At 34.8% G+C, this 25170-nt stretch overlaps 1 protein-coding gene across 1 annotated transcript; it reads right to left on the reverse strand.

Moving 5' to 3' along the window:
* Positions 1–22079: 22079 nt before the first annotated feature.
* LOC113304634 (pentatricopeptide repeat-containing protein At2g20540-like) lies at positions 22080–24425 on the reverse strand. The gene is made up of 2 exons (XM_026553775.1): positions 22660–24425; positions 22080–22555 (listed from the first exon to the last, which is right to left on the reverse strand). Exon 1 carries the CDS (start codon positions 24396–24398, stop codon positions 22785–22787), a length of 1614 nt encoding a protein of 537 aa, XP_026409560.1. The 5' UTR covers positions 24399–24425; the 3' UTR covers positions 22080–22555; positions 22660–22784.
* Positions 24426–25170: the final 745 nt, after the last annotated feature.

Below are 25170 nucleotides of genomic sequence, written 5' to 3' on the forward strand. Positions count from 1 at the left end.
GTCTGTTTGGTCCTTTTTGGTAAACTATATTATAGTTTGGTCCTAAAAATTATGGTTTGCTCCTAGGCTGATGTCATGGATGATGTAAATGTCATTGTGTGGTGGCAGAAATACCCTTTTGGGGCCACATATATAGACAAAATCACTGAAAAATATCTCATTCTTAGATTTACATTCTCTCTCCTCTTTATTTTCAGATTTGTTTCCTCTCTCCTGATTTTTTCAGATCTAGTTTCTCTATTCTTGATTTCTTTCTCTGTTTTTACGGCTGGTGTTTAATTTTGATGAAGATGATGGTGTTGAAGATGAAGATGAAGATGACGAAGAATCATATAAAGATTATGAAAATGACGAAGATGAAGATGCGTTTTTGATTTCTTTTCTACTGTTGAAGACGAAGACGAAGATGAAGATGCGTTTTTGATGTTTCTGCTCGTGTTGAAGACGAAGATGATGAGGTATTTGTTTGCTGCTCGTGTTGAAGATCTCGATTTGTTGATGTTTTTCGTGTTGATGATAATTTCTGTTTGTTGCTCGTGTTGGAAATCTCGATTTGTTGATGTTTTTCGTGTTGATGATGATTTGTTGAAGTTTTTTCGTGATGATGATGTTTGATGTTGCTGTTGAAGACGTCGAAGAAGATGAAGATGATGTTGCTGATGTTTTTATATGGAGTTCATTCCAAAAATAAAGTCTGGTTTGTATATATTTTTATATGGAGTTCATTTCTGGAATGAAGTCTGTTTTTTTAGTTTTTATATGGACTTCATTTCTGGAATGAAGTCTGTTTTTTTAGTTTTTTTATATGGACTTCATTTCTGAAATGAAGTCTGTTTTTTAGGTTTTTATATGGACTTCATTTCTGGAATGAAGTCTGTTTTTTTTAGGTTTTTATATGGACTTCATTCCTGGAATGAAGTCTGTTTTTTAGGTTTTTATATGGACTTCATTTCTAGAATGAAGTCTGTTTTTTTTAGGTTTTTATATGGATTTCATTTCCGTTTTTTTATGTTTTTATAAGGACTTCATTTCTGGAATGAACTGCTACAAGAAAATAAGTAAAAATTAACACGAAAGGGTACTTTTGTCAGTTTAATATTTTAAATAATTATGGACCAAACAGTAAAGGCGTTTTCCTAAAGGACCAAACAGACATGGGCCCACCTAAAAAAGGACCAAACGATATTTTTCCCATTTTGAGACCCCCGTGCCAGCTCTGGCTCATTATCAACTTCATGCACCCTTGTCTGGTAGGATATTTTGAGCCCCAATCCAGCTTTAAAAAACATTTTCTTTGGAGGACCCACAAGATCATCATATAGTAATCAACAGAACCCCTTATCCTTTTTTTTTGATGTAACAGAACCCCTTATCCTACTAATTTTGCTAATGCTAGAATACCATTAATAGAACTACTATTGGGGAACTCTTCTTCTTCTCTCCTCTCTCCTAAGAAAAAAGAGAAAAAAAAACTCTAGAACTTCTTCTTCTTGCTCAGATTTAGTCCTTTTGGGCTAGATCTGAGCAAGGATTTTTAGTTTTTAAAAATAAGAGTAGTCTAATTTGTAGTTTTAGGTTTTGTTTTTGTTGTTTTTGGTGTCTATGGACACATTTCTTCGCTATTTGGGCGATATTTTCTTCGTCTTTAGGACGATTTTCTCTTCGCTTTAATAACGATTCTCTCAAATCTCCATGGTATTTCTTGGCTTGCTATTCTCGATTCATCAAGAACATCAATGATTCTGCTCGGATTCGCTTTGGATTCATCTTCAACAAGAGGGATTTAGGGCATGCGGATTCGTTTAGATCTACAAGATTTTGGGCAAATTACTCCATTTTAGTTGAAGTATCTCTTATTGAAGAAGATAATTATTTCAAATGGTCGGAGTTGATTCCGGTTCACACCATCATTCGTCAATACTGCTGGTAAAAAAATTGAATATCTTTGCGGTGCATGGCTCTTTCTCTTCGCGATGTATTTGCAATTGGTGTCGTCATTTGTGTTTGGGTTTTGATTATCTTGTATTTTGGTGTTTTTGATAATCTTGTAAGCAATCATGTAATCACTATATTGGTTTGAATGAATTGAAATGTAATTTCCAAAAAAAAAAGAAAAAAAAGAATACTATTAATTAATTAGTGATGATAATTTGATTTATAAGTAGTGTTAGAAAATTAAAGATTAAAAAGATTTGAATTTCTTTTTTTTTGGAAAATTAAACTTACCTAACCGTAAATAAAATATATGGTTGGGAATTTCATATTTTCCTAACTGTTTACAAGCCCAAGGTAACTTATTATTGGGGAAGAAATTTTTTTAAAAAAAATGCGGTAGAAATCATAAATACGGTTGGGACTTGGGAGTTCATATTTCCCAACCGTAGATAAATCTAGGGAAAGATTTGAAAAACAAAAAGAGGTTGAAAAATGAAAATACGGTTGGGAGTTTATGTTTTCCAAACGTATTAAGTTCTACAACCAATTTTTAAAACCCTAGTTTAGTCAAATTTAACCTATCCATGCAATCAAAAGAAAAAAAGAGTGGATTTTTCAGTTCTTACCCAATTGGATCATTATTGGTTAAGATAGTTGTTGTTGAAGAAGAAAATATGGAACAAGAGGCGATAGAGGAGAAGAAAAGAGGAAGAAGAAGAGATTTTTTTTAGGGTTTAGTTATTCGTTTCAATTAGATTAAGTAATTAAATTAGTTGTCAAAATGTATTTTTTGTAATAGAATAGGCCCTCCTCATCCATAATTAGGACATTTAAATCCATGGGAGCTCTCGAATCCAAATTTTAAAGCCCCTGTAATAGACTTCTTAAAATTTCCAAATTGGGACTGGAAACATCAGTGGTGGAACAAGAAATTTACATCAAGGGTTGGGGATGGGGGGCTATTTTATATATATATACATGTGGATATCTTTCAAAAAATAACATATAAATTGGATGATATTTTTAGTTTTGATATTAAGTTTTTGCAATTTTAGGCGTATATTAGCTTTGATATAAATTGTACTATGTTAGTAGTAAATTAGCGATGTGCTACAAATACTAAGACTTGGTGGTGGTATCATAGGTGCAGCAAATCAATTAATATGCAACAAATTTCATGTTTCGAAAAATAAACTAATCATCTTATTTTCACTTAATTAATAAGTTATATAGCTGATTCATGCTTCAAAAGAAAATTAATACAATAGAGGTTAAGTTCATCTCTACGAGGAGCAAGGAGTTTTAGTTGTTGAAAATGTCATAATAAAGGAAATTTCTTGCCGGTGGCACTGTAGTACAGTGGTAAATCACTGGATGATGACACCAGTGATCTGAGTTCGAAACTCGCATAGAGCATGTGTTATGATAACATCTAACCATTGGTTTAACTGTAAATACACTTATATGTAAACATATTTTTAGCTTATCTGAACAGTAGTTTGAATAAGGTTCAATTTTTACCTGCCGTATATTTACTGTTGATGTTGGATAAGAGAAATCCAAGGTGACCTTATTTCTACCTTATTTGATAGCCAATTAATTACGTTGTCCATGTATTAATTTATTTTTCTTGAAAATGAAAAACAATTTAAAATTACTTAAACACCAAAAATACTAAAACACAGACACCATTGTTTAAGTAGCATGAAGTTGTTTTAATCAGGTACAGAAGGAAATTGTAATCTTTTGAAAGAAAACTATACGATTCTAATATTTTAGAAATTTATATAATTTTGAAACGTGTGCTATTCGAACAAGCTTTGCACATCTTGTGCGTAAACGTAGGAATTTATGCATTGGCGGTTCTGGATGATATGCAAAACCATGAATTCAGACTGGAAGATTGACCAATATTACACTTTCGTATGAAAGCACGAGATTTATGAATCCAGGGGAACTGTATTACAGTTTTGCCAAGTATTAGTATAATATATATCATTTCATAACTGTTGTATACCATATGAATACACCATGAAACGTGATTTTTTAGGATAAGAATTGATAATTATTAATAAGTATCTTGTTGAGCAGTATATAAGATAACATGATTAAGATTCTTATACTATTTTAACATGACTACAAAGAATGTTAAGTCGTCATATATTTATAATAAAATCATTAATCAAATCAAATCAAGAGTTGTAATAAGAACACTATCAACTGGTTTTATGTAATTGGGTTATCTTGAAAAATTAGTTCTTTCTTTGATTTTAATTAGGTACAAAAATATGTTTTTTGCATTCCTCTGATCTTAAATTTTACAAATGAAAATAAAAGTTTTGTTTAAGATCTAAGAGGAAATATTATATGGAAGTTATCCGCTTTAGGTTTTCCACATAAAATCTTCATTTTTCTTACGAAAACATAAATAAAAACCCATTTAGACATAACTGTAATTAAACCAAGGGTTAGGTGACATCATAAAACGCGACATGCTCTACATTGGTGCCGCTAGATCAAATATGATTTAGCAGTGCTAGAGCGTTTTAAAGAAAGTAAATAAAGCAATTAAAATTTAAGTTAAAAGCAATGAGAAGAGAGTTGATCGAGGAATCCTTTTTGGTTACTAAATTGTCATCAAGTTATTATACTTATTTAGTTGTTACTAATTGCAGATTATCACCAACTGCAGAATAGCGGATAACTCAGTGTTATCCCATAAATTCCTTGTATCACCGGGTATAAAAGCTCTCCAATACCGCATTTTATTCGTCTAAATCATCTATTAATAGCTCACTCTAGATGTATTTTGTTCAAACGCTTTATATTTAGTGAATTTATAGATTGATCCTAGCAGTTAAACTCTTAGATAAAGGTCCACTTACTAGTGTTGCTCATACATAGAATTGCTCCATGGAATCCCTCTACAAGGTCTCATGTTCTCTACTTGTGTCGGGAGTTATTAAATTATTAGTTATCCTCTAACTCGACACTAGTATTAGATAAAATCAACAAATCAATTTAGTTGGCTACCTAAACAATCTATCAATCAATCAATCGTTAACATTCTTTATAGTATAAACAAGCGATAATCATGTGAAGAACTCAAAATAGATTCATATAGTAACTCAAATCGTGTTTATAACTTAGAATTCATTATCAATCAATTAGATTTTTAGTTACTCAAGGATGTAGAAACACCCATGGTATACATTAAAGAGTAATCATTGCAATAATAGAATCGTTCTAAAGCCCTAGATTTTGCTCCTTGAGTTGTAATCTCCTCCAAGATCTACAACGTGATGTAAAAGATGCCTTCTTAATATATTGGAAGTTGTCTTTTTTACCCAAATTCTACCACGTCACTCTTTTTTATAAAGAGTATTACAAGATCTTGTCCTCTTGAATGCACAATCACATCCAAATACGTAAGTTTTCAAACCATTCCTCATCGAAAGATTGAGTTTTAGCATACCTAAATAATGAATCCGCCACATAATTAATAATATATCTATGTACAAAATTGCACAACCAACTATCAAAACTAGATAAAATACTACGATAATCAATGATAATGCTTCTTGTTGTTCATTTTATCGACTCTTAGTTGTCATTCAATGTTGATATAAAATTTCATAATCTCCTTCTAGGTGAAGGTTCCTAGATCTTTTCCTGCTAGCTCATGAGACTGCCTTCATGTAGTAGAAATTTTGCTTCTGCTTGCTCCGGGTCTATGCCTATCGTGTGGAAGCATATAGCTATATTACAACTTCCTCATACCGATTCTGTGAGAAATATCAACGACATTTCCTCGGGTTAGAGGTGGAGATGCATGTAATAGGGATGACAATGATGAGAGGGTAACTCTTGGGAGCTACTCCGTAGACGATGTAATATAGAACGATAAAGGAAGAATGCAATACAAATACTGCCGGGGATGCGATGGAACAAAAAGATACGAATAAAAGATATTAAGAAAGAAAAAGAATACATAAAGAGAATGTGTTAAACGAAAATAATAATATTGCTAATAATGTGTAAGATATGTTTTTTTAGAAAACCCCTATGCCTGTTTATATAAGCTTAAACCAGATATCTAAAACAACTAGAATTCTAAATAAAGGAAATTCAAATAAGGAAATATTTAAGACTTCTAAACTAATGATAAATGTCATATACCAAGCCCGTTTTCATGAGAAAAATTCATCTTTGAGTTATCATCACGTGAAATGACTTCTTCTCCTCTATGGAATGTGAAGATTCCATGTTCAACGGCTTACCATGATGAAACACAAAACTCAAAGCTTTAGAAGTCATAAAACGAAGTAGTTAAGAAATTGCTCAATGAGGTATAAGATGTGTATTTAAAATATTTTCCCATGATTAAACTCAAAAGTCACATCACTAGTGGTGGCAATGGAGTCAATAACACGAGAAGCGACTATGAGTACAAAGAATTTTTCTCTGAAATTCTGAGCCACATCTGTGAATGCACATTTAGTTAATTGATCTTTCCGGTGATCCAAGACTTGGAATAGCTCTTCGAGTTATTATTTACATTTATGTTTTGGAAAAACCGAACTAAATGTGTGGTTTCTTTGAGATTCCTTTTACAATGTCGTAGTAATTGACAACGTCATCCTTCAGAGGTTGTCCTCGAGAAATAATATTGTGCCTAGATGGAGATTGCTTGATACATGTCTAACTAAAGAAATATGTATTTAATACTAGAACAATCATAATAGATGGCATGTATTTAGATAAAATGTTAGGAGTATTTCAACCCAATGTCAGGAACATGATCAGTTCATCTTTCGCAGAGTTCGCAGTATTTCGTAATACGTACTGCAAATAACTCTATTTGGAATGTAGAAACGCATTATAATTTCTATCGGTGGCATACATATTACGCATATACTAGGTGTAGTAAATAAAGAGTACGAGAAGAATAAAATCATTTTCACACTTGTGGAAACATCTTCACTTATATTCCTACTCCAAATTATATGACCTTCCAACCCTTGTGCTTTCGTGGGGTTTGCATTATTGCATAGTACGTATTGCGAATAACTCCATTTAGATTATAGAAATGCCATTATAATTCCCGTTGGTGGCGTAGTATTCCATATACATTAGGTGTAAGAAATAAAGAGTACGAGAAAAATAAAACGAAATGACGAGGGTACACAAGTATACCTCAATCTTTTCGTTTCAACCTATAAGTCCGATACCAAGTGTGATCAAGTCGAGATAATACGACAACAAGGTATACATTTGATAATAGTTACGGTATAAAACCGATATACTATAGGATCACAATAACATGTCTTGGATTAACGTACTAGTGTATTTAATTTTAATTATAATAAAACAATTATAATTCACACAAAAATATTTTGTTAACGAGGAAACCGCAAATGTATAAAAACCCCGAGACCTGGTCCATTTTTGAATACTCTCAGAATTAAACCGCTATACAAAGAACAAAGCCAACTTCGTATAGTTGAGACCAAGTAATATACTCCTAGTTACTTAGTTCCTTCAGTATCCCTGCGCCTATAACCGTCTGACCAAAGCACGTGAATCCTAAGACAGAAATAACTATCTTGAGTTTCTTTACCGATGTAAAGTATTAAGCACTCAACTCCCTTTGATCGACTTCCAAATAGTAAAGGAACAAATCTGTTTGGTAACTACTCCAACAATATTTCAAGAAAAGATATGTTGAGTTCGTGATAAAGGTTATTCCGTTTAAACAAATAAACTCCTTTGTCGGGTAAGATCAATCCAAATACGAAATTATCTGATTTGGATTCACAACTATCAGATTAGGATACTTAAGAATACCACCAAATGATAGTTTCCAATCTATATGACTATTTTCTCAAATCTATCAAAGATAAATCAGATGCTAGTTGGTTCCCAACTGATCAAGATGTGTGCACAAATATCATGAGATACGAAAACCAATAAGAAAAATCTTTTTGTCTTCAAATTTTCAATTGCCTTCAATTATACCTGCACACAATAACTTGATTCCACTTATGATCGATCACACATAGAACGGAGTATGTTAACAATGGATGATCACAAGTTGTGTTTATATATAAAAACAGTTCCAAAGATCCCATCAATACTTTGATCTAATTTGAGTGACCTTATGTCAGAAGAGAAGGCTCTCAGGAATAATCAAACTAGGTGCAATCAAAGTTTCAACAACCGTTAGTCAATCAAATCAATAATCAAAAACTAAAATAACAATGAAATTATCTAGTTTCCCACCAACGGTACTTGTAGAGCTTGTTGAACCTAAAGAAGTCTTTAACCGAGCAGTCGTTAGAGATTTCACATAATTAGGGTACTTTCTTCTCCGGATAGACGGCTCCACCAGAAACAACACGAATAAAGTTTGCACGTCTCTTAGGATAGTTTGCAAGAAATGAAAACTCAACTTTTATTAGACCAAGGTTGTTTGTACAACAAGAAAATTCCAAAACCGAAAATATTCTCAAGATATGCAATAAGTACCTAATTTCGGTTTTCCAAACTAATATTCAACCTGTAATTTCGAAATTTCTCATTAGAAAATATCTAATATTAGTTTAGCACTTAACTAATATAACTTTCCAAGAGATGTGTTTTGATTTAATGGAAAATCATAAGCATATAATTGAAAACTCTTAATTAAAAGATTCTTAATATTTCGGATTGGGATCACCTTGAGTATCAAAGATTATCTTTGGAAAATAAAATATAAGAATTATACTTATGTACAAATCATGCCAACATATGGAACTTTCCTAATTAGAAAACCCTAACTCCAAACTCACAAAGAACTGTTAAGTAATATGTAAATATGAAGGATTGGTTTTACTCTTGGGACCGGTTCTACCATGACTCCTAACATAGTTTAAGATCGGTTCTACCAAGCTCCAAATATAGGTAGGGATCGGTTCTACCATGACTCAAACAATAGCTAGGATCGATTCTACCAAGACTCCCAATATAGGTAAGGATCGGTTCTACCATGACTCCCAACAATAGCTAGGATCGGTTCTACCATGTATCCCAAAATATGTAAGGATAGGTTCTACCTAGGTTCTAAACACAAGTCAAGATCAGTTCTATCGCATATCCCAAACTAGGTAAAGATCGGTTCTACCAAGGTTCTCAATATAAGTTAAGATCGGTTCTGCCAAAGTTGTTACCTAGGTTCGAATTGGCCATCCAATAGATTCTTCATTGAAAACCAGACCAAAACTCCTATTGATTTAATTCCTTTCGGTTTTGAAACAAGTTTCGTATATGTACTTCCTTTAAACATATGTAATTAAACATAGTTTTCTAGGATGAAATCATACCTACATCCAATACACAATCAAGTAACGAGTTACATAGATTGTGTCTATGTCACAGTTACAAAGTTCAAAATATAAATGTGGTAATCAAATATTCATCCTTGACACTTTGATCGTACTAAAATGATCAAGTCTAATACTAGAGTATTAAATATAACCTCGCATGTTATGTTTTCAATCTTAAACGACTTGAAAGCAACGATAGGAATGGAAACAAGTCAAGTCAATATCACAATACCTCAAGTAGAAAGATGATGCCTTCGTTATAGTCGATACGTCTTCACGTCTTCATAGTAATACTTGTATGTCTCAACATTCCTAGACTTTCTAGTCTAACCTAAAGGAAGTTGGCCTATTGTACATTTGATCAAGTGACTCTAATTGAGTTTCGATACTAAAATATGACAACTAAACTTGACATACCAACGGTTGGTATAACCGAGCAATCCTCTAACACAACCTTCTTCAATTTTCAAGGAAAACTTTTCAAACACTTAAATTTTTTTTTTCTTAACTAATTTCTTTGTTTGGTAAGATTTAAGTTCTTTCTAAGAATTATCTAGCTTGAGATTCAAGACAACTACCTCTTTGTATACATTGTATATTCTTAGTAGTTTGAAATTATCTTTGGTAATAATTACTTTAATAAAATGTACTTGATTTAATAATAATGTACATCTTCAAACTATGGAAATAACCTCATTGCAAGTTTAACTCTTACCAAAGAAATAAATTTCGGTATATTAAACTACGGGAATCACTTCTCTAGCAAATCCTCTATATGGAATCCGAACCCTTCCCGGGATTTTTAATCCAAACCTACCATAATCATTTTTTTATGGTTTCCATAACCGTAAGATTTTAATTATGATTTTTTTTGCTTTACTAAATACCCTATTATTCAAACCTTAATCATAATAATTATTCCATGAGTGATCCCGAAAGATCGAGCCTAAACATTTGGATGAATCAAATGAAAATCTAAGTCTAACCCATTTGGCAAGGTGTTGGCAAGTTCAGAGAACTTATAATCTTCTAGTACTGAAGTTGCACCATAACGGTACCAACTTGATTAGAATCTATGGGGGTTCAAATAGAGCAATGAAGTGTAGGTATAGGCAGTGGTTCTTTTGGGCGAAGGAAAATTGATGCAATACATGGATCTATGGTTGTACCATCTCGTCGGAAAGTTTGGCAGGTTGCAACGTCATGGACTTATAAAAACCAAATGATTATATTGCGAAAGTCACTTTCTACCATGATCTGATAAAAAATATTGGAAGATCTATTAAAAATATTTCAATTCAACCGGTCGATTAGTAGAAATATATATTAGGGCGAAAGAAATAGTCAACGTGATCTTCGGTTGTATGTAAAAAAAAAAAAGGATTGCATTTGACTACGCAAAGAAGGACTTGTATTTAGTTAGGGTTGCATTAAACCCAATTGAAGATTGTATTTACATAACAAACGACTTTCTATGCTTTCAAAAAAAAAAAAAAATCAAGTTGTAAGAAAAACTGAAATTTTGGGCCCTAACAATGTGAGGCTCTAGGCAATCGCCTAGTTGGCCTAGTCCATAAGACGACTCTGGTACTATAACAGTTACCATCTTTTTTATGTTGATTATAAGTTTTTTTTCTTTAGTTTTCATAATCTTCACAGGAAAATCACTGCGGAATCCTCAATATCTTCATGTAACTGTCTTTGATCAGCTAATCTACTTCAAGAGATTATGTGATTACCAGACGAATATCGCCCGTAAACATCGAATATTTAGACTTCTTTCTCTGGATCAGAGTGAAGTCTACACAACAGACCCACGTAACACCGAGCATGTACTGAAAACCGAATTCGAAGATTACTCCAAGGGAAATCATAACAAGGAATATTGTCAAAGATTTCTTAGGACATGGGATTTTTGCTGTTGATGGTGATATGTGGCGTCAACAACATCAGCTTTCTAGTTTTGAAATCTCCACTAGAATTCTGAGAGACTTCAGCTACACAACATTCAGAAAGAATGCAGCAAAATTAGCAGGTGCAATTTCAGAGTTGATGAGAACAGACCAAACCTTCAACGTACAAGTGAAATCTACTGATCATCACCATAAGGTGTTCAATATCTATAATATTTTTTTTTGTCTAGAAGTATAAACAAAAAAAATTCAGTAGCCAAGGATGAAATACTAAAATCTAATAGTACTTTTAGCATTTGGATTAATTATGAAACAGATACAACATAAAGAAAAATAGAAAACACATTGAATAACCTTATTTTATTCTAAATATCCAATAAAGGCAGTATTTAACTTGGTATCCAATTTGAAGGATGTACTTATGAAGTGCACTTTAGATTCAATATTCAAAGTTGGATTTGGGGTGGAGTTGAATTTCTTGGAAGGGAAAAGCAAGAAGGCCAATCAGTTCATGAACGCCTTCGACAATGCAAATGAATTGACTTATTTGCGTTATTGCGACCTCTTCTGGAAATTGAAAAGGTCTTTTAATATCGGACCAGAAGCTACCCTCAAGAAGAATATCAAAATTGTTGATAATTTCGCGTATAGCGTAATTCAAAAAAAGAGAGAGCTTCTATCTAATGAATGACACATTATCAGTATCCTTTTTATTTCCAGGATCAGAATTCATTCACACTCAAAACAACAAATGTTGTTCACATAAAGCTATTGTAGGCACAAGTAGCATATTTACCGCTGAGATTGTTTTTTCTGGATAGTACCTAATTCTAGAATATTTTATCAGTTCATGTCTACTATGTAAACAATGGAGAATCCAGAGCTGTACTTTAAAGAGGGTATGTTTTATTCTTGAAGATCATAATTAAGAATGCACACAATAGATAATGGAAGAGTATGTGAGTAAAAAAAATGTCTCTGATGTTCAAACTCATTAAAATATAAATTACAAAGTTATTTTTTCTTTCTATCAAAATGTTTTCATTAAAAAAATAAAATCATGTCCTAAAAGTATTTAACATGAAAAACAAAGTATACTATATCACGTAAGAATAATTATATGCAAAAAGAAAATTCGTCGGCGAATACTAATGTGCAGAAATAAAAATTCATCATTTATAAGAAATTGCAACTTTAATACAAAAGATGCATTTTTTTCTATTAAGTTAGTATTAATGTACATAATATGTGTATTAAGTAAATATGTTAATGACATTTTTATGGTTGTTTCAAATGATATACTACTAGCAAATATTTATATGTAAAAAGAAAATTTTATATCATAAGAGAAATATTATATCATCATAAGAGCAATATTATATGCAAAATAGAAAAGAAAATAAGTTGTTGGATCTAATTAAGTTACTGTATATCTCAAACTTATATATGACAAAGCAAATTATGAATCGTCCACTGTGATAAATTGACATCAAAACTAGTTGCTGAGATATATTTATGTTATAATTGCTTCTTTTATGTTGGCAAAAAATTATGAAGAATATTTTTTTTTCATCTTCTCCTCTTACGTATTATTGATACACAAAAATTCAAATATTTACAACAATATATTAAAAATCCTATATGTCCGAGTTAAGCAAATGGTGGACGAAATCCGCTCATAAACTTATTAATTTCCTAAAACAAGATTTCAACTAGTTATTCATACAAGTACCTTGTGATACTAAAATTGGATACAAGTGTGTATATATATATAATAAATCTTAATGGAAATTTTACACACACCATATTGTCCAAATCAATTTCTTCAAGTTAACTTAGATTAGTGGAAATTCGAATACAAGGCCCGCGTATTCATTAATAAAAGTATGACACAATTGTAATAAAAGATTAGCAATCGAAGATACATACATACGCTCAAATATATGAATCCAATTGATGCAATTGAATAACCAGTTGTGTGTGTAAATACATTCTCTTCCATGTGCTCTATAGAACGACAATTAATGAATCAATCAATAAAATTAGATGAATAAAAACAGAATGAATCATTCAACTAATGGTGATGGTTTCGTATGATACAAAAATTCCTGTAAAGCAACACCGCAGTTGAATACTTCAAAAGCGGCGAACTCAAGATGAAGAACAAAACCCTCTTGTTCTAGAAAACGTATTCAATGGTGAATTTTCGGTTATTCAAAAAACAAAATGACTTGGGGTCTTTTATGCCAGTTGTTTTCGACTGATGGCTTCAGACTAGACTTCTTGTTGTGTGTGCTTATTTGAAGTGGGACCCTTCAAAAATAGCCACATGAAAAAGAAGACTGTAACCTTAGTCGTTAGATTGGGTTTGATGAAGAATAGCAACCTAGACCATAAGACTAAAATTGTCAAGTAACTTTCAGTTGTATTGATTCTCGACCGAATTCCAGCCGCGCATATTGTTGCAAATACTAAATCTAGAATTTTTTATTCATGTACTAACAAAAACCGTAAATATAACTGAGAGTATGGGAGAAGAGGAAGCTGGAAAACAAATTGGCATTGACAAAGAAAAAAAGGATGAAAAAGTATGGGAGGCTACTGATGAAAAAGTAGGAGATATGATTTTGATGGAGTCTTAGTGCAGTCAATACAACTAAGCAGTTAATGAATTTTTAACTCCAAATTTGACTTTTCATAAATTTATGTTTCTTTTTTCCTTCTTTCTTCTCCAAATTCGTTTTTTTTTCCTTGTTATGTATTCGTTTTTGATGACATATTTATTTTATTGAATTTTATACTTTTTTCGCATCAAAAACGAATACATAACAAGGAAGAATTTCATACACCAATTTTAAAGTAAATTAAATACTCTATACGTTTCATACTATTGGAAATTAGAAACTACCATGAAAAAAAACTTACTTAAAAATAAAATTATGGAAATTTTATTTTTTTTCCAGGAAAATAGGCATTAATATACTAAAGATTCATAATTTTATTTCAGATTTAGTAGTCAGATAAAATAAAATTAGTTTTAAAACTATGATTATTCTCAAGATTTTTATAAGGGCCAACAAGATTATTCAATACTAAAAATTGTAAAGAAAAGATACAAGTATTATTGATCTCAAAATCCTATGGGGGCTTGCGACCCCATATGCTCCCCTTTGTATTCGCCCTGTATGTAAATAAGAAAAATAATTCTATTTTAGGGATTAAAGCCATATAATAATATTAACTCTAAAATATCTTGAATCATAGACCGAGAAGGAGGACATATTGTCAAGGTTTCTCATGGCAAGCAAGAAGGATCCAAAGAAGACGACTGACAAATATCCAAGGGACATTATTTTGAGTTTCATAATAGCTGGCAAAGATACCAGTCCGAACAACCTCTCGTGTTTTTTTTTATATATTTTTCTTGAAGCATGTATATAATATTAAATAAACTAAATTGTAATTACATGGGGGAATGTAATTCCCATAGAGTCACTTAAGATATCTGATTAAGAAAATGAGGGTTTTCTTGGTTCCGTATCGTTGTCGAGTAATTTCCTTCTTCGCTCCTATCTGCTGCAAAGTTTGTTATACCGTCATCTGCTTGGTTTCCTTCTCTATAATTGTGTTGAATGTGGCAGGAAGGTATATGGCGCATTCGTTGTTTGATTTCTGCAATCATTTGTGGTATATACTAAGGAGTTTCCGTTGGTGTTTTGATGAAGCGCATGAGATTCTCAGAGTCCGTTTCAAATAGCACCCATGGCCATTATCTTTCTGTCGCTATTCTGGTTGCTATGACGGTTTCCCATGTCTCTGCCATTAGTGCGGTAGTTTAACATAGAGGTTGTGCAAGAGCCATTATGGTTTGCGCGTTTGAGTCCCTGAAAATGAATCCCGCTCCTTCCATACCTGGGTGGCCTCTGGCAGCCTCATCTGTGTTTATTTTTATCCAACCATAATCTGGAGTAGACCATCCAACTTGAATGGTTGTTGTTCTTCTTGTGATGGTTGTTGCGATTTTGGGTGTTGGATCCCCAAGTAGCATTGGTGGGGAAATCTTTTTTGCCCACTCAAATTGTTGTTGTTGTGCTAGAGATGTCTTCAGGATGTTTTCATGATGAGATTGGGATTGGTTGAAGACAAGTTCATTTCAGGTTGTCCAAAGCGACCAGAAAATAAAACAGAAAGATGTGATGGATGGATATTGGCAGAAGCTTGCAGTAGATGAAATATGGTTGTTTGGGGATTTAAGGTGATTGGTTTGTTGTTATCTTGAAGATGGTTTGGTGATAAGCGGTTTAAAAGTTTGGTCCATGCCTCTATTTCTACCAGACAATGAATAAGCATGTGTGCCACTGTTTCTGGATCGAAGTTGCATCTCGGGAAGATGTTTGAGTTGGTGAGGTTGATGTGGTGTAATAAAGAGAACGTTGGTAATCCTTCGTTGATAGCTTTCCACATGAAAAGCTAATTTTTTGGAGGACATGGTAAGGTTCATAGAAATTTGGTAGTTGGGAGGAGGTTTATGGGTGTATAGTTATCTTGTTGGGATAAAAAGTTGTATCCAGAAGCAGTGGTGTTATTTTCCTGATTTTGAATGTGGTCAGATTATTTTATCCGAGTTGTTGTCAAGGGTAAGGTGGATATTGATGATATGTTGTATTGCATCAGGTGGAAGGTTGTTCAGCTGATCATGTCTCCAATTATGAGAAAAATGGTCAATTATATAAGCTACAGTTTGGATAGGATAGCAATGGGTAGGATCAAGGTTTGGAAAATGAGGTATCCAATTAGCTTAGATGGGAGTGTCTGAGCCATTTCATATGCGATGAAATAATTGTTGTTTAACGAAAGGTATAAGGGATTCCATTTGCTTCCATTGCGGGCTGGCAGTAGAAGGAAAAGTGATCGTACCTTGAAAAATCGGTTGATGTTGGAGGTATTTCTCGTTGTATATACCGGTGTAGATGGAATGTGGTTGATCATGAATGGTCCATAGCCTTTTCATGAGCAAATCTTTATTGTGATAGCTACTCTTCTCAATGTCGAGTCCTCTTTTCGCTATTGGCTTGTTGAGTTTGTTTCATCCCAAAGGGTGCAGTTTTTTAACAGAGGAATCATGCCCCCCAAAAAATAATTCTGGTAATATAATATATTTGTTTGTGAACTTGAGTGGGGAAAAGTTGTGTCTGCATAAGGTGGTTGAAGGATGGAGTTAAGGAGGTTTTAATGAGAACTAACCTCCTCGCAGGTGTAAGGAATTTAGTCATCCATCCTTGAGCTTTACGAGCTATCCTTTGAAGTAAAGGTTCGAAGATGTGACGGGAGGTTCTCCCGTGTTTGAATTGGACTCCAAGATATATAGGAAGGGTTGAAGAGGTTGGCACGTCGTAAAATTGGTGTAGAGTATTTATGGCGTGTGGTTGTAATCTCGGATGGTAGATGGTTGTTGATTTGGTTGTGTTTATTATTTGTCCTTCCGAAGAGCCATAAGATTGAAGTATCTTCTTTAGGTGGATGTTACTCTCTTGGGAGGCTTTGTAGGTGATAAGGAGATTATCTGCAAACATAAGATGTAATATGGGTGGTATTTTTGTGATATTCCGAGAACTCGAACCAGATTTTTGGCTTCCAGTTTGGCAAGATTTGTTGATAGAATTTCATCATATGATGAAAATGTATGAAGATATGGGATTGCCTTGTCTTATGCCTCTCGTTGGTGTGATGAAACCATGAGGGGTACCATTGATATTGATGGAGTAGGTGACTGAGGTGATACATAGCATGATATAGTCTACAAATATTGCTGGGAAGCCTAATTTAGTAAAGGCTTTTTTTAATGAAACCCCAGTCAAGGCTATCATATGCCTTTTGGATATCTAGTTTAAGAGCAATTGTGGGCTCTTTGGTGATGGTTGAAGTTTTGATGTAGTGGAATAGCTCTCCTACAATGGCGATGCTATCATGAATTGAGCGTTGAGGGACGAAGGCGCTCTGATATGGGCTTATTAAAAATGGGAGAAGGGATCGAATGTTGACTAGAATTTTTTATATGATTTTGTAACAGACATTGCAGAGGCTGATAGGTACGAATTGAAATGGTTTTGTTGGGTTGTCCACTTTCAGAATTAACGTAGTGTTTGTGTTGTTCATAACGGGGGTGGATATTTAAAGAACTAAAAAAACTCTCTACCATGGCTATTATTTGAGTGTGTTTGGTATCTCAGAAAACTTTGAAAAACTTACTTGTATAACCGTCCGGTCTTCTGATCAAAAAAAAAAAAAACCATCCGGTCCAGGGGCACTTTCTGAGTTGATGGAGAATAGAGCCTGCTTGATTTCTTATACTGTTACTTCCGCCGAGAGTAAATCACATTGTGTTGTTGCTAATCATGGCGTTATTTCCTCAAATAGATCTTCATCTATTATTGTGCTCGGAGCTGTGTATTTAATTGTGAAATGATCCAGGATGATCTGAATTACTTTATCTTTATCGGAAAACCAGTTGTTTTGCGGATCTTGTATTAGTTGAATGTTGTTGCGACTTCGGTGTTTGGTTGATTTGGTGTGGAAGAACGTCAAATTATTATCCCCCGATTGGAGAATTGTATTCTGGACTTTTGTTTCCAATATATTGCATGACATTGGAGTAAGGTTAGGTGTTGATTCCTTAGCTCTTTTTCTTGATTTAGCCAATATTCTAATTTCTCACCATTATGAATGGAACACTGATGTTGTTTCCTCTGAATTTGCGTTGTTTACTTGCATATTAATTTTGGAAGATGCCCTAAGGTGTCCTTGTTCCAATCCACAAGATTTTGGCCAATTGGTGATTAGGTTTAGTTGAAGGTCCAATGCAGGTTCATCGTCGCTTTGTTGGGCCCAGGAAGATTCTACAACTTGCTTGAGATGAGGGTGCGTCAACCAGATATGTTCAAACTTGTAATTATTTTGTCCCTTCTATTCAATTGCTTTGGTGTGCAAAAGGATAGGGGTGTGATCAGACGTTATCCTTGGGTGATGAGTGACACCAGCATGAGGATTTGTCGTACGCCAATATGGGGTTGCAAATGCTCTGTCCAATCTTTATAGGATGCTGTGTTGACCATGCTGATTGTTCGTCCAAGTGTATGAATCCCCACGAAATCCTAGGTCGATGAATCCCATTTGATCTATCATTGTGAGGAAAGGACGAGTCTCGCTATAGTTGACTTGTCTTCCTCATTTCTTCTCCGATTGGTTTGTTACTTCATTAAAGTCCCCTATCAACACCCATGAGGTTGAGTTGCTTATGTTGGGGAGTTGGGAAATCCTTCCAAAAATCAGATCTTGCAGCTAGATGTGGAGGACCGTAAATGCATGTGCAGAGCCATGGTTGTGCTGGAGCTGGGGGAGTGACAAGGACATGGATGTAACTCCGGTATTGAGTTAACACTCGAATGTTTAGGTTGTTCCACATGAGGCAAAGTCCTCATTTTCAACTAATTTTGGGGATTATGGTTAGGTTTTGGAATTAAGGCAGTTAATATTAATTCATATCGCGTATCAGTCTCGTGTGGACCGAGTCCGATACACCTATACAAAAGATAATATCTGTTTTTATCGGTGATAAATCATTAAAAATAGAATTTCAAATTTTTATAAAACCATAATAAAAAATAATAAGAATCATACGCATATCTCAAATTTCCAAAATACAAGGTGGTTTATTAGCCAGCGCTGTGATTGTTGTCCCATTATGCCGGTAAATCTTTTATCCTTCATATTTATCTTTTATACTTCCCTTCCTTGCAATCGAAATATGGTTTTCATTTTATATCCTACCATATAGTCATTGATTTTATATTATAACTATATTAGGGCTTTTAACCTTCTCCAATTGACATTGTACTTGTCTCTAAAGAGTAGATGCATGTTGATGAAAAATTTATTCACTGAAAGTCTGAAATTGGTATCATTAGTGTACAAGTAAAACCGATATATGGCTCTGTACCGGCCTGTACAGCCGATAATATTGTTCCGTCTTTGTATTGCCGAAATTTTCGATATCGTATAGGTATTTTCCGATATCCGATAAAAACCTGTTATATCGTCCTGTACAACCGATATTAACTTCCTTGGTCCTTACATATGTCTTAGCTAAAGTTTCTGAAAAGAAGAGGATATTGGGATTATTGATGCACTCGCAATTGCAGTCCAAAATGTTCATGTTTAAAAGTTTAGAATAGAACTGGTTGTGGAGAGGTGTTGAAAGCGCAGTCGAGATAAAAACTGATCTGGCCGAGAGGTTTGGAAGAATGGCCAGTAAAAACCAAAGGGTGATACCGTATAAAGATTATTTAGATGGGCTTGCCGATGGGCTTTAGAAGATTTCAGCTAAAAAAAATTCCGGGCTTGAAAAGGTTGGAAAGATAAGGGAGAAAGGGAAGAGATTCAGCACAATTTTGTTGCTTGTGAGAATCAATAATGAGTTTGGTAATGAGGCTGAGATTGAGGAAAAGGAGACTGAAGAAGCTAAAGGGTTCTAAAAAGTGAAGTAGATGATAGAATGTTCGGTTAAGCTAAGGGCTATGATGAAGAAAATATTGGAAAATCACCTCCGGAAGCAGGCAGAAAAAGTTAATAAACTTGGAAACAGAAATGGTAAAAGTGAAGTCCAACCAGAAAGGAAAACTATGAGCCAAATGCAACTAGGACAAACTATATTCTGAGCTAAGAGAGGAACAAAGAAAACCTATTGATGAGGACTAAAATGAGTGCTAAAATCTGATCCGTAATTAGGATATGATGGCTGCTACAATAGCACACAAGACACACAATGAGGAGACGAAACACAAGAATGAAAATACTAAGATTTCATGGAACTTTAAAAACAGGCCCAATTAAAACACACTGAAGGTACATAATTTAAACACAACTAGATCAAAAGCACTCTGTTGCCAGAGAGATTACACTTCAACAGACAAGTTAGAACTTATAGTAAAAAACTTTGACAAGGATGCGACCTAGAGATACCTATATCTAATATGCTAAAAATGCAGAATAAGGTAACATAAAGGAGTAAAAAACTGATGACAAACAGAAATAAAGTACTAAGACAGATATGCAAGATTAAGACACGATTATAACCCAAAAAAAGGAGGCTCCACTGGCCCCAAGATATATCTTCAAGTTAAGTCACTGTTCAAGTCTGATCGTCTTTGTTGGTGATGTGCCGCTGTTTTCATTCTCTTGAATGGTGTAGAATGAGCTCTCCATTGTTCTAGTTCCTCATTTAGTACTCTCCTAGAGCTGTCTGGTTCAGAAGAGGTGCCAATTCCCTTCTTTAGGAGGAATGCTTGCTGCTCAGGGTTCAATCTTTTCTTCCCAGGCATTGGTCTAGAATTTTGAGAGCTTGAAGACGAGTCAGAAACCAGTGCAAATCTATATCGATGTCTGAGGTTAGGAAATTGACTGGACTAAGATCATGATTTTGCTGCGGAAGAGTTGATTCTTCTTCTAGTTGTATCGGCTGTGCAGCTTGTACTGAATCATCTACTGAACTGCTGGAGATGTTGATATTATTGCTATTAGAATCTGTGGACATATGAGAATTAAATCCCCTTTGGTTGTAGCCTTCAAAATCAAGATCTCCCTCCGAAAAAGAAATGGCAGATTGATTTTGGCCCGAGGAAACAGGTGAATGGTGGACCTCCAAACTCCAGTCCCTCCAATCAGAGTCTGGAACATCAATATCCACATTAAATCTCTCTTCATCAGTGTAGTTGTCTTCAGGTTCAGGAGTGTTATGGGGAGGTGGAGGAAGAGGAGGATCTGGTGATTGCATTCTTTGCTGGGAGAGAATATAAATGTCTATGCAATCTTCCACAACATGGCCCAACCTGTTACAGCAGTTGCAAAACAGCCTAGGGAGCTCTAAGAACTGGAAAGCAATCCAATTAACACCATGATGATTATTTGGGGCTGGTAAACCAAAAATCAGAGGTTGAGATAAATCAATTCTTAACCTAATACTCATGCTGCTGCAACCATTTTGATGAGTGATAGGGCCATTGTATGCAATAAGTTCTCCTAGTTCTGAAGTGATTTTCTTGACATTGATAAACTGAGTTTGCTCAGGATACAAATTATGCATAAGTATTTCAAATCTCCATATTCAATTCAGAAAGTAAGAGGGTTTAAATATGGATTCCAAGGATGCAGCATGAAAATATCTCCATAGATAACTCTAGTCCCCTGCCTAAGGACATTAATCATTTCACGATGAAATTCAAACATAATAAGATAATAAAACTTACTGAACTTACTAACAGATAACCCTCCATCAATACTGCTGATTTCGCAATGAATTTAACTGAAATCATACTTGACAAAAATGAATTATCTCCATGCAGCACTGACAGAGACCTTGAGGCTATACCCAGCCGTTCCAGTGGTAAATTTCATGGAAATTTTTTTAAAAATTAGTTGCTAGATTTAAAGCTAATTTATGTTGATTTCTGATCAGTGGATAGTATCTTTGATAAATTATACAGGATGGGAAGTGTGCAGAAAAAGATGATGTCCTCCCTGATGGTTATAAACTCAAGAAAGGTGATGGTATATATCACATAGCATACACCATGGGTCGAATGACTTACATTTGGGGAGAAGATGCTGAGGATTTCCGCCAGAACGTTGGCTCAATAATGGTGTTTTCACACCTGAATCACCAATCAAATTCGTTTCCTTTCACGTAAGTACCAGCTTAGTTATAGCTCAACGAGATTAACAACCTTTTAACCCCTTCAATAAACTATTAAATGGGCTTCTTGTGTTCTAACAAAAGGATCCCATAATCAAGTGCATAAATCAGGTCCCCAATATAAAGTAGACAACTGCACAACAGTTAGTAATGTATAACGTTACTTCTAGCTTTTAACATTTTTGATTTTTCTATTTCCCACTATTCATTTCAGGGGGGTGGGGGTGGATATCGCTTATCGGCAGATGAAGATAATCGCCATGGTTCTTCTTTACTGCTTTAGGTTAAAACTAGAGGATGAAAACAAACAAGTGACATACATACAGGACCATGTTGACACTTTACATGAAAGGAGGCCTCCATCTTAATGCATTTTCTAGGGTTTGAGTCTGATATGTTGCAACACATTATGTAGGATCACCATTGCAAAACCAATAAGTTGATGTCATTAATCTTTGCCATTTGTATTTTCCATCTTTTTAATTGTAATCCTAGAAAGGAATAAGTACATGTGAACTAACCGGGTGTTGACAAAATCGACTTCTCCTTTATAGACAGAATTTTCCTCAAATTTTAATTGCTGATGAAGCTGTTACCTGATTCACAAAGTTAATGCAAAGCAACCAACTAGTCAAAAACTTGGATGAACATAACAAACATTTTAGCTACCAACATGGGCTCGATGGACAGATAAAACTACCTTTTTTTATTAGGAGAGTTCGGCATCCTCAGGTGATAACAGATTTTTGACAGTAGATATATTGGCTACCACTGATTTTTGGGAAAGAAAGTTCTTTCAATCGCAAAAAACCGATTCATATCATCTCAAATCTCACCAGTCATCACTCCAGTAAGAACCATTTCTATCTCCTTCACCATAGTTTCAGGACATCCGCGCACTGAGAATTCATGAATTCTGCCATCTATTTCGATCTTACTACAACCAGGTACTATCTTTTTAATCCCTCTCTCCTCCATAGCGACTCTAATGCGTTTGACATCATCGAACCTATGAGCTTTTGCATATATATCAGACAAGACCACATAAAAAGCATGGTTTTGAGGCTCCATCTTAATAAGATAAGAAGCAACACTCTCTCCTAACTCTACATTTCCATGCATCCGACAACTTCCAAGCAATGCTCCCCAAACAAAGACATCTGGTTCCATTGGCATGCTTCTAATAATATCCTCGGCCTCTTCAAAAAGTCCAGCTCGACCAAGTAAATCAACCATGCAAGCATAGTGTTGAACCTGAGGCTTAATGAAGTAAACTTCTCTCATTATCTCAAAACACCATCGACCCTTCTCTACTAGCCCTGAATGAGCACAAGCCGATAACAACCCAACAAATGTAACATTGTTTGGCTTTACTCCTTCCAACTTCATCTCTTCAAATAGAGCAACAGCTTCATTTCCAAGTCCATATAGAGCAAATACCGAAATCATAGCCGTCCATGCAAGTACATCTTTTTCTTCCATCTCCCTAAAGATGGCAACCGCATTTTCTAAACAACCACATTTTCCATACATGTCCACAAGAGCAGTTCTAATCACAACATCACACCTTAAACCACTGCTTTTCAAGTAACTATGCACCCATTTCCCCTGATTTAACGCACCAATAGAGGCACAAGCCGAAATAACACTAGCAATTGTTACCCCATCTGGACTAACTCTATCTTTCCCCAATACCTGCATTTCATGAAAAAACTCCAATGCCTCAGCTGCCCGACCCCCTTGTACAAGCCCTGTAATTATCGAATTCCAAGAAAACACACTCCTATCCTCCATCACCCTAAACACCCGCAATGCGGATTCCAAATCTCCACTACGCAAATACCCAAAAAGCAAAGAATTCCAAGAAACAATATCTCTATGCAACATTTCATCAAACACTTTTACAGCATTACCCAAATCCTCAAATTTCGAATAAAAATTGATAACAGAATTCTGTACAAACAAATCCCTACTAAACCCATTCTTAATTGTATGACCATGAACAATTCTACCCATTCTATCATCAACCTGATTAGTGCATCCCTTAATTAAGAAAGGGTATGTTAGATAATCAGGCCTAATCTCATTTTCAAGCATTTCTTTGTATAAAATCATGCATGAATTTCCAACCCCAGAATGAACATTGCTACTATGCGCTCTAATCATAGTGTTGTAAACAAAAAGATTAGGCTTTTGGATGTGATTGAAAATGTCGACTGCGTAACGATGAGAGTCATTAGATGAGAAGACAGTGGTGGTGATGAAAAGAAGTCTAGTAATGAGAAAGTAATGTTGATGAATGGGTAAGTTTGGAGAAAGTAAAATGTGTGCATGAATTTGTTTTAGATGTTTTAAGTTCTTGCATTCATCAATTAATCTGCCAAGAGATTTTCTCACTTGAGATTCTATCATTTCTTTAGTTTGTTTGGTAGGCGACATGGGCTAAGGCGCCAGGCAATTGGTGCCTGCGGCCACACTCCTATTTAAGACCGACATTTAAGATTATAGGTTCAAACTTAGTAGAAGAAAAACCGAGTATTTGAAGTGGATCTCAGTGATTCCGGGAGAGTTGAAGTGGATATTCTGCTGGATGGACAACCTGTACCAAGGAAAGAATTGTTTCGCTATCTGGGATCGATACTCCAAAGTAATGGGGGCATCGAAGAGGATATTCGCCATCGATCCCAATCTGGCTGGGGAAAATGGCGTCTGGCTTCTGGTATCCTTTGTGACCGCAAAGTGCCGCTAAAGCTTAAAGGTAAGTTTTACAAATCCGTGATCAGGCCTGCCATGCTATACGGTGCAGAATGTTGGCCAATAAACAGTCGGGACACTTTGAGACTGAAGAGTACCGAGATGCGGATGCTGAGGTGGGCTTGCGGACATATGAAGCATGAACGTATCAGGAATGAGTACGTACGTAAGAAACTTATGGTAGCGCCAATCAAGGAGATGCTAGCACAGCATCCGCTGCGCTGGTTTGGGTATCTCCAACGAAGACCGCCTGATGCCCCAGTGCGAGTAGGTCGCATCAGACGCGCCGAAGGAAGGATGCAACGCAGAGGCCGATCGAAGCTAACCTGGGACGAGTGTGTAAAGAACGACCTGAGCAACCGAAATCTTTCATCAGAGCAGGCGTTGGACAGACAGAAATGGAGGGCGGCAATACGCGTGGAAGAGGTGGGTTTCAGGTATGTAGACTAAAAACCCC

Source organism: Papaver somniferum, chromosome 8, assembly GCF_003573695.1.
Source record: "Papaver somniferum cultivar HN1 chromosome 8, ASM357369v1, whole genome shotgun sequence".
Classification (NCBI taxonomy): Eukaryota; Viridiplantae; Streptophyta; class Magnoliopsida; order Ranunculales; family Papaveraceae; genus Papaver; species Papaver somniferum.